At 39.5% G+C, this 11,403-nt stretch overlaps 1 protein-coding gene across 1 annotated transcript; it reads left to right on the forward strand.

The window, feature by feature from the left end:
- The first annotated feature begins 2,891 nt into the window (after positions 1-2,891).
- Positions 2,892-7,315, forward strand: LOC107549046 (nuclear receptor subfamily 4 group A member 1-like). The gene is made up of 7 exons (XM_016229954.1): positions 2,892-3,021; positions 4,792-5,573; positions 5,707-5,836; positions 5,973-6,136; positions 6,275-6,477; positions 6,563-6,741; positions 6,836-7,315. Exons 2-7 carry the CDS (start codon positions 4,794-4,796, stop codon positions 7,090-7,092), a joined length of 1,713 nt encoding a protein of 570 aa, XP_016085440.1. The 5' UTR covers positions 2,892-3,021; positions 4,792-4,793; the 3' UTR covers positions 7,093-7,315.
- Positions 7,316-11,403: the final 4,088 nt, after the last annotated feature.

Consider the following 11,403-nt stretch of genomic DNA (forward strand, 5'->3'; position numbering starts at 1 on the left):
GGTTGTGGGTGTCATGGTTGTAAGATGTCCACTTGCATTGCCACTTTCTCAGTGGCCTAGAAATAGCTGTTTAATCTTACATAACACAGGTCAAGGTGACTGCCAGTTTGAGATCACACGACCAGTAGTGTCATTGTTGGAGTTTGTATAATTGTAATGATATTTTTCAAAATTGTTGGTTATTTCTTAATGTGTAAAACGACTATGTGTGGCTACTCCTCTAAAGCAAAATGGCCTTGCACTTTTAAGACTTGACAGACTATGTGGATTCCATATAGTAACTCAGGCTAACGACTGTTGTTTCAAGTCCTGTTGGGTTCTGAGATGTTCTTGAAATATGTATTTTTTAATCTTTTTTTTTCTCGTAACACCTGTTCCGATCTGATCGCTTTCTGCGTGTCAGCACAATGTTTTTCTCATGGCCTTGTCACCACTTCCTCGTCGTCTTTTTCCTATCCCGCCCCTCGTGACAAGTTGAGCTCAAGCTATATGCCAACAACTCAGCAGCTGTAAGATAACTGAACTGTAACTGTCCCTCGGTGCTCGTTTACCTTATCATCAGTCCCTAAACGGTTTAACCCAAAGGTAATTAAGCTCTTGATCCGGCTTATGGCACGATGTAAATGGACGCCGTAATGGAAAACTGTCGCGTCATTTAGCAACAGGCGCTTCTGCTGTATTCGGCTGGGCTTCCCCATATGGCAGCTCACGGGGGAGGGATTCCTTCTACGTCAGCCAAAGCGCTTCATGGCGTCATTGACGGAGCTTCCTCTTTTTGGTGTCTGTGACTGAGACAAGACACATCCTTTATTTTCTCCGACCGCACGGTCTAAAGAGGAAGAGCGAATCTAGAGAGATCGACGGCGCGGCTCCTGCTCCTGTCCGCGCATCACAGGTGGAAGAATGAAGGAGATTCCGCGGCTGCCTTGAGAAATAACAGGCTCGTGAGCAAAAGTCTCTGAACAGGAAAAAGATGCCAACTCGGAAAAAAGAGGTAAAGCCAATTCTGGGTATACAGACTGCGAGATGGAAATGGGCAAAAACACGGAGAATGTCAGGAAACACCGATAAAAGACTTCAGCACGATAAAGTGTGTTTTAGACTGCAACCTACCAAGAATATGCAGTAAATGTCACATTTAACCCCAAAATAAAAAGAAAGTAATAATTGATTTTATTCATAATTGATTTTATCTTTTTTTTTTTTTTTGCATGACTTTAATGTGATGTACTTCTTACATTGCAAAAAAAAAAAAAAGTTTAATCCTGATTATATTTGTTGCATTGTCTTTATGATTTAAAATAAAAATAATTAATGTATTTCAAATGGGCTTCATTTTCTTTATGCATATTTATAGGCTATTTATTTTGGATTGAAATATGACTTGGACGAGAGATTCAGTCTTCAAGAAGAATAAAAAAGACATTACTGGAATAGCTCCATAAATCATGCATAGGTAACTGAGAATAAACTACCGTAATTCCGAAGATGTTTTTATTACGCTTTGTCTACGTGTGAAAAACCTAAATTGGAAGACAAACAGATAATAGTTGCACTTTCAGCCTATATTGACCTAATATAATCACAGGTCAAGCACAGGCGAAATATTTTCAATCTGTATTCCATCTCCAAAGTGTTGAAGTCAGTTAACTTACCGCGCGGTTGCTGCTATCATGTTGGCCTACTCTGAATTCTTTTGATGACCTGATGTCCTTGTTTTTAAACTGGATACTGTGTCAGCGGCCTGCATTTCATGTTATGTGGCCACCGGCGCTTGAATCAACCTATTCAGCAAGACTGAATAGGTCACTGAATAGGGTCACTCATTCACTGCATATTACTGAAAAGTTATACTCGGCCATGTGGCAGAGGAAAATGAATTATGACATGGAAACTCTCTGTCTCAGGTGTGAAAGTACTATGTGAGAAGCAACTGATATGGACTGCCTCTATCATCACCTAGTAGCCCACTCAGCAAGCATACTGTATATGGATCAGGACATGCTCTTTCAAATAGCAGCACAAACATCTCACCTTGGTTGATGGTTGGCTGTTGATTTATTGTACCTAAAAGGTAGCCAACTAGAGTATAATTGTTTAGTAGTATGAAAATTTACACCTACAACATGCAGAGACAGGATGTTTTTACATTTGTCAGGAGTTATTAGTGCTCAAAATATCAGATGATGGATGTCAATAAAGCTTTTTTCTTTAAATATCTCTCGTCATATGAATTATTTCCGCAAGTTAACTGGATCAGGACATGCTCTTTAAAATAGCAGCACAAACATCTCACCTTGGTTGATGGTTGGCTGTTGATTTATTGTACCTAAAAGGTAGCCAACTAGAGTATAATTGTTTAGTAGTATGAAAATTTACACCTACAACATGCAGAGACAGGATGTTTTTACATTTGTCAGGAGTTACTAGTGCTCAAAATATCAGATGATGGATGTCAATAAAGCTTTTTTCCATTTCTAAAAAAATATTCTAACAATATATAGGCTACGCATATTGGCTACATAAAATTATATTGCTAAAATACTTTTTTATTTGTTTTAATCCAACAACAAAAAAGCTTTGTGTGTTTCGTTTTACTCTGTCTGATGCTCATCTTTAATCATCTGCTAGTTATTTGTGTCTTCTCCTCCTCACTATTTTTAACTAAATTCAACCAGTTGCAGTCAGAGCAGCTATAATTAGAACAATAAACGTGCGGATTGTTTGCGTCAATGGAATCCCGTGTGTGCGTCATGTCTTTTGACTGCGAGCCCTCTGATTGGTCGGCAGCCGGAAAGATTTGCCAAGGATCTCCGCCCCTGCATGGCCATATTTGCCAGTGGAACGCCTCGAGAGGATGCACCTTTGACGTAATGGCACAATAAAGTAGTCGCTATATATCTGCTCGCTCAGTCAGAAATTTGAGAAAACAGTCTTGTCGTGGCCGGGGACATTTATACATGGTTATCCATCACTTGGAATACGGACACTTATAAGTCCCTCACCACAACACATTTTCAGGTACGTAAATATTTTTGCTAAAATTCGGAAGTCAGTTAATACTCCTTTCTTTCTGTTTTGATGCTTCTTTTAAACCACATACGAACAGCAAAGGAGTTTGCAGTAATCCAACGTATGTGTGCGTGTTCATAAACTGAAACATTTATGCTGTTGAGGTCTAATTTTATGTAGTTTGTATTCTTTACTACACTTCTTTACTGCGAGTTATTCAGAAGCAAATAGCCTGGTGCGAATCCAGATTTGAGTTGAAAGCGCAGAATGAGTCGGCTTCTGGAATTTAAAATGTAAAAAGATGTGAATGTGAGAAGATAAGAAATGTGAACCCGTAAAAAAATTAAAGATTAGACCGAGAGGGTGTGTGTGTGTGTGTTATTGGTGCGCTTCTGCACGCGCGCTGTCTCGCTGCAACAGGTGCTCGCGCAACAACTTATCTGCATACACTCTCTTTTTAAACCTGACTGTACTTAGGCTATTTTTGAATGATACATAAATACATTAAACGGTTCATATAAGTAAAAGACAAACGACAAACCATGAAAGGAACAATGTAGTTTTAAACAAGATCTTAGAAAACGTATTATCGTATCCATATGAAAAACCTTTATTTTCTACACGTTTTGATTTACTCTAAAAATGTCAAGTGGCATAGCATTTACGTACAAAGTAGTTAAATACTTGACCTTTGATACACAACTTCATTATTTAGTGTACACACACAAAAGATGTGCCTTTTTGTATAAAATAATAATAGTAATGACCTTGACAATGACCAGACCTCATGGTCTGAAGGGGGTCCTGTCTGTTTATTTGTTTACTTTTATTAATTATTATTTTGTAAACAAAATGACCTGGCTTCCTGCATGCTGGTTATGCCACACTGACTGATTTTTCACAATATGGATATTATTCTAAAACAAAATGGCTTCACTGATTCTTTTTAAATCATTATAAAATATTATGCTAAACAATACTTTTTTTCAATTGTTACACAGTTACACCACCTAGACATTTTTGACTTTAAGAAACATATCTATTGATAATGCACTGACTGGTATAGTCAGTGCATTATTAGTCAACATAATTGAGGCAATGAAATGTCCAGGGGTCAAATGATCGTCAGGTCCCATGTTCTCACTTTGCTCTGGGTGCTAGGTTATGAATGTCTGTCAACTGCTGAGCCAGAATTGTCTTTTGCATTTACCAAGTGCATTAAATTACTTTCTGCAGAATTACTCTTTTAAAACAAGTTAATAGTGGCATGTCTTCCAAATATTTCCATTGCCAAATTGAATACATGTGGAAGGATGTTAGAAATGTAGTATGATTGAATGCAAGCACTTTTTCACTGCCTACAGTTTTTTTTTCTTCATTTATCTTATCACTTACCTTATGGAACACTATGTCTGTGTTTGCTGGGGAAATTTTAGTCTATCTAAAAAGGTTCCATATACATACACCGCCCACTCACACTCACACTCACAATCATACACACCCTCTCAGTGAGGCAACCCACGTGTCATGTTCGTCTGACGTTCTTAATGTGGTAACACAATATTAAGCATGGCTGCCATTTCCAGCCTGACGGCTCTCTAAGTTTTCTCTGAAATATAAAAGGCACTTCAGCGAACTGTGTCTATACAGACTCTTTTGTTGGCGAGTAAGTCAATCTAGGTATAGGTTAGGATGCGTTATTCAGCTCTTGAGGCGTTTGATGTTTCAGCAGCAATATCTACGGTATTGAAAAGTAGATGTTGTGGTTCTGTTCTACAGAAATGACCTGTGTTCAAAGTCAACATGGAGTCCAGACCTATGAGAGCTCCCTCTTCAGCTCAGAGTTTTTGAATCCTGACTTCACCTCCAGGTTGGCCATGGATGTGACTGACCAGCGGGACCAGCTCTCCACACCCTCCCTACCCAGCATCACCTCTCTGGTCGGAGGCTACGTTGGGGAGTTTGATACCTACTCATGCCAGATCGCCACGGGAGCTGCTTCTGCCTGTCCGGGCGGTACCTCCGGGCAGGACTTGTTCAAGCTGGACGACCTCCAGGTGTACGGCTGTTACCCAGGCACATTCGCTTTGAGTTACCTAGACGAGACGCTGTCCTCTTCAGGTGGATCAAACTGCTTTGGAAGTCCAGCTTCTGTGCCATCGCCCTCTACCCCGGGATTCCAGCCCATGCCTGCCTGGGACAGCACCTTTAGTCCCTGCTCCCCTGATGAGGGCTGCTGGGGTTCAGGGAAGCCTCTGAACCAGGCCACATCTTTCTTCACGTTTGGGCACGACGAGCTTTCTCCTTTGGGACAGTTCCATCCACAACTCCCAGATCAGGATCCCTTTTCTCATTCCCAGCAACACGGTTCTCCACTTCCCTTCAGCCCACTCAGCCTGGAGCAGGGCAGTCGGGATGGCTCAGGACTAATGGACGGACACCTGTCTCCAAAATTAAGGAGCCCCACAGGAAACGAAGGACGCTGTGCAGTGTGTGGAGACAATGCTTCCTGTCAGCATTACGGGGTGCGCACCTGTGAAGGATGCAAAGGCTTTTTCAAGGTGAGAGAGTGCGAGCATACTATACTTGATTAGCACTTATAATAATTTAGCAGCAAGACACGTCATGTCAGCTCACCTCAGCATTTTAGATTTATGCATTAGGCTGACTAGGTTTCCTTTTTGAATTTTGTAGCGCACAGTACAGAAAAACGCCAAGTATGTTTGCCTCGCCAACAAAGACTGCCCAGTGGACAAAAGGCGGAGAAACAGGTGCCAGTTCTGCCGCTTCCAAAAGTGCCTAGCTGTGGGAATGGTGAAAGAAGGTGAGAATTAAAAATATTATATTAATATATAAAAAATGACATAATATAAATTAGTTCAAATTATATAAAAAAAATTGAAATACCCACATACCCTCAAAGCAATTTTAATAAATGTACATATTGTCCCTCTGTGTAGTTGTGAGAACAGACAGCCTGAAAGGTAGAAGAGGTCGTCTGCCGTCCAAGCCAAAAGTGGTCCAGGACTCATTGTCTGTCTCTTCACCTGTAAACATCATTGCCTCTCTCGTCACTGCCCATATCGACTCAAACCCTGCCAGTGGAAATCTAGACTATTCAAAGGTGAGGACAGAACACACTTCACAACAACCTGACAGCAAAATTTTAAGCTACATATATATATTATAGTGTGGTTTTAATAGTATTGTCAATGTTCTGTGCACTTTGTTAATTAATATCATATTTTTGGTCATTGTTTAGTATCAGGAATCGGTATCCGGATTGTCTGAGAAGGAGGATGCCAATGACATACAGCAGTTTTATGACCTGCTAACAGGGTCAATGGATGTGATCAGGAAGTGGGCTGGAAGCATCCCTGGATTCAGTGCCTTCTGTAATGAGGACCAAGAGCTTCTTCTTGAGTCAGCATTTGTTGAACTCTTCATACTTCGGCTAGCTTACAGGTACATGTCAGTTCATATGACACTCAGTTATTATTATAAAAGTACTGTGAGGTGGCTAAGCATTTATATATCTCTTTACATTTAGGTCAAACCCTGAGACAGACAAACTTATTTTCTGCAATGGTGTGGTTCTGCACCGGACACAGTGCGTACGAAGCTTTGGTGACTGGATTGACTCCATTATGGAGTTTTCTCAGAGTTTACACCGCTTGAACTTGGACGTATCATCTTTCTCTTGTCTTGCTACACTGGTCATAATCACAGGTAAATTACTTTTATTCGTTCTTCTAATTTCTAGACTACAGAAATTTGATGTTTTATCCCAAACAAATCTCTAACCCTCACTTGTGACCAACAGATCGACACGGCTTGAAAGAACCCAAACGGATCGAAGACTTCCAAAACCGCCTGATCACGTGTCTCAGAGACCACGTCTCCACAAGTACTGGCGAGGCCACCCGGCCCAACTACCTGTCCAGACTCCTGGGCAAACTTCCGGAGCTGAGAACACTGTGCACCCAGGGCCTCCAGCGAATCTTCTATCTTAAACTGGAAGACTTGGTCCCTCCTCCACCCATTGTGGATAAAATCTTCATGGACACATTGCCATTCTGAAGAGGTTTTATAAATGGACAACTGGAGTGACTTAAACAGATGAAAGAGATGGATATGAGAGGTTTGGGGAGCTCTTGAGTGTTTGACTAGTCACAGGACTTTATCGCTTACTGTTCTCTGCTTTCTTGGAATGGAATCACAGAACGATTACATTCTACTTATGTCTGCGTCTGGAGACCTTTATCACAGACTTTTATCAAGTCTTCAACATTGAACTCACTAAGAGACATGATTGGTTGAACATTTGGTTGAACATTTTGGTAACTCTAAACAGATATGGAGTTTCAAATCTTAGAATATTTTAGCTGAAATGGTGGCTTCAGTCAGTAGTTTTCAAGTCAATGGTGCAAAACAAGAAGCTCAAATGCTCTACATGTGACTTCTGCATGAAAGAAGTCCCATCAGTATTACAGCATATTCCACACAGACAGCATCCAAGAATCCAGTAAAACATCTTCAAGTTGGAAAGGCCATGGACCAAAACAGGGAGTACAAACAGCATTTACTTTGATGTCTAAAATATCATACAAAGCCTTAAATACACTCAAGTGCCACAGAATTGTCTCCCTTAAAAATGCACAAAAACGTGCTTACTCTGAAAACAGAGATTCACTGATACGTTTGAGTACAGGACTGGTGTGAGTGCATTGGAGGACTGTGGTACACTTGTCTAATGTTTCAGATCCAGTGACAATAAAATCTAGAACTGGGGTCTCCAAACTCGGTCCTGAAGAGTTTAGCTCCAACTTGCCTCAGCACGCATGCCTGGACATTTTTAGTATGCCTAGTTAGACTGTGATTAGCTGATTCAAGTGTGTTTAATTAGGGTTGGAGCTCAATTCTGCAGGACACCGGCCCTCCAGGACCAAGTTTGGAGACCCCTGGTCTAGAAACTTCTAGCATATAAGTGTATTTTAAGAGTCCGTAGTTTATATAAAAGACTGAAAAGTCATGGGAGATCCAGTGCAGCTACTGTACATGCAAATACTTTGAGTATTATTACAGACACCTGACTTAGTTTGGTGTACCAGTCAAACCTTAGAGTAATTATATTTGTATGTATGTATTTTAAAGATGTATAGGTATGACTAGAGCTTCTGCAGACTGTAACTTTTCTCATAATGACAAAATCAAGATCGGGCATTCTGAATTTTTTTTTACATTAAATGAGAGGTATTGCTTATCTTTCATGATTTTGCGCAGCTCTCTATATAAAATAAATTTTGAACAGAAATCATCTTTGGTGCTATGAAACATTTCTTTACATCGTATTAGCATTTGAACAAAATGGTTTATCGATAAAATGGATGAACCAAGATCTGCATGGTTTTTCTTCTATAAAACATGGTTATAGGGTTTCTGTCATCATTATGATGTTCCAAACTTATGTTTTTCTTTTTTCTTTGAAACATAAAACACAAAACAAGTGTTTACTACTTTTAGCTTGTTATTTTATGTGCCTCATTTATAAAATGTTGCATAGAAACATCCTACATTTGATCTTAGATTATTTCTTAAATGTGCATATGTGGGATTCAGAGAAATGAACATGCACACAAAAAACGTGCCTACTCCTCTTCCAGATGTGGGGCCTCATTTATAAAATGTTGAGCAGAAACCATCTTAAAATTGATCTTACGACCATATCTCAAATATGCATATGGGTGATTCAAAAAATTAACGTACGTACAGAAAACTCACGCTCGTGTCTCTTTCAGATGTGAAATCTATGAATCGCAAATGATCTTGAACTTGCTGGCAAATGAATGGCTTCAGCTCTCTGCTTGTAAACGACTCCTAATTAAAGAAGTTGCTGCCGACTTTATTTCAGTGTAGTGAGGTATTTCCAGCTGAAACGGAATATTGAATAGATGTGCGACAGTATTGAGTCAGCGTGTTCAAATTGTCAACAAATCATTCAGACTTGTTTTGTGAACTGGATTCACTTAAAATATCTGATTCAAAAGAGTCATTTATGACATGCTGCTTAATGAACATGCCAAAGAGACATAGGGCTTAAAATAGAACAGTCATAAAGATAAGTTTACGACCATTTTATAGTAATTTTTTGTCATTGTGGTGATTGACAACTTCAGCCTTCATTCACTTTCATTATCTTGAAAAGAGTGGTCAAAATCTAACCTTTGGTGAAAGAAAGAAGTACAAAACTAGAATAAATGACAAATTTGTTTCTTTACTACATAGGGTTTCAACATTGCTTTCATAACAGCTGTAATCTGAGTAATCGCATTCACCCTCTAGAAGGAAGTTGTGGTGTGGAACATTCTCCATATGGACAGTTAGTTGGCTAATCTGTCTTATGTGAATGATTCAGATCTGAACTTCTGACCTCACATCAGTTTGACATGGTTCTTCAATTATATTTAGAACTGTCTTTCTTTTTTACTATCAGGCCATTTTCAATCAGATCATCACATACGTCATTATATTGCTTTATGAGGCTAACAATAGCAGTGAAATTAATATTGCTTCTATTTACGATGAGGGATTTCAAAATACCTCTGACTCTTAAGTAAACCAGTATGCCAAAATTTACACTATTAATTTGGTGCAAAACCCTTTCCATGTGCTACAGACATAAATAATAAATCAGATTTAGGAGCTTGTTGAGGAAATGTGTACTATACATTTTCTAAGGAATCAATTTTCACCTGCACTCAAAAAAACTAACAAAAATAGGTAATGAGGAAAATGAACTGCTAGCCAATTTGCAGTTTGTCTAAAGGGATCTGTCCCTCCCACAGTAATTGAAGGGTGTGTAAATCATCTCATCAGATTTCATTCAGCTAATTTCATCACAATATTGTAGGACTATCTTTGTGGTACAGAAGCTGCATCGTCTGACTGCGTCCCGTTCTAATGTATGGGGTTTACGAGTCACAGGCACCCCTGCAGACCCATCCTGCTACTATCATAATAACTCACGCCAGAATACCTTGGAACACAGAGAGCCTTTTTGTCCCTAAGTGGTATTTCTGAATAATTTTGTGTGGTAGCTTCAAAACACTGAGCCTGTCTGATGGCTGACTGTCATGCTACACACCATAAGGCCTGCAGGGTGTCACATATCCCCTCCTCCCTGGCAGAGAACACCGAATTCTGTGGCCTAATTTTGGACATCCTGTGCCTGCCAAGGTATGCGGCCGATGGTACCACCAAGTAAAGTACAACTGATCAGACAGAGTAAGTGCCAGGGACTTCTTGTGATACCTTCCTCTAGCGCTCCAGACCAACAGATGCGTTTTGGGGCTTAAATTGAAAAGGAGCCTCAACATTAGTGACCCTGGGCAGAAATGTTATGTAATATCCCAGGCCATTCTAAATTTAACTATATAATACATAATACCTGGGCGGTGGCAATGAAATTGGCCCGAAAGTGACTTACAGTATGCCTCATGAAGTGAGTCATTATAGTAAAGGGATATCCCAAGAAACAATTAGTTTTCTGAGAGTGGGCCAGTGCAGCACCTTATATAGTGCTATACTATATGTTGCATAATTTGTCAATAAAACTCTCTTCTTCACTGAACTACATGTCTGTATAAACAGCTTACTTGGAGTATTCATGTTTATATTTTAGTAAATAATTCATACAGCTCTCGTGGGCACCTTACACAGACAGTGAGAGGAAAGAGGAAACCCTGTGGTAAATACATTTAGCTCATCATTGTGGCCTGTAACTCAATCTGCTCCATTGTCAATTTGACAATGACAGATGAGAGGGGAAGAGCCGCATTTTCCTGGTTTATGAAATATTATGAACGGAGTTAATTCAAACTGAAGACATATAAACAATAGATAGATAGATAGAACGATAGATAGATATATACAGTGGTGTGAAAAAGTGTTGGCCCCCTTCCTGATTTCTTATTTTTTTGCATGTTTGTCACACTTTAATGTTTCAGATCATCAAACTAATTTAAATATTAGTCAAAGATAACACAAGTAAACACAACATGCAGTTTTTAAATGAAGGTTTTTATTATTAAGGGAAAACAAAATCCAAAACTACATGGCCCTGTGTGAAGAAGTGTTTGCCCCCCTGTTAAAACTGTGGTTTATCACACCTGAGTTCAATTTCTCTAGCCACACCCAGGCCTGATTACTGCCACACCTGTTCACAATCAAGAAATCTCTTAAATAGGACCTGCCTGAGAAAGTGAAGTAGACCAAAAGATCCTCAAAAGCTAGACATCATGCCGAGATCCAAAGAAATTCAGAAACAAATGAGAAAGAAAGTAATTGAGATCAGTCAGTCTGGAAAAGGTTATAAAGTCATTTCTAAAGCTT

The sequence above is a fragment of the Sinocyclocheilus grahami genome, unplaced genomic scaffold, assembly GCF_001515645.1.
Source record: "Sinocyclocheilus grahami isolate Dianchi unplaced genomic scaffold, SAMN03320097.WGS_v1.1 scaffold361.1, whole genome shotgun sequence".
Taxonomy (NCBI): domain Eukaryota; kingdom Metazoa; phylum Chordata; class Actinopteri; order Cypriniformes; family Cyprinidae; genus Sinocyclocheilus; species Sinocyclocheilus grahami.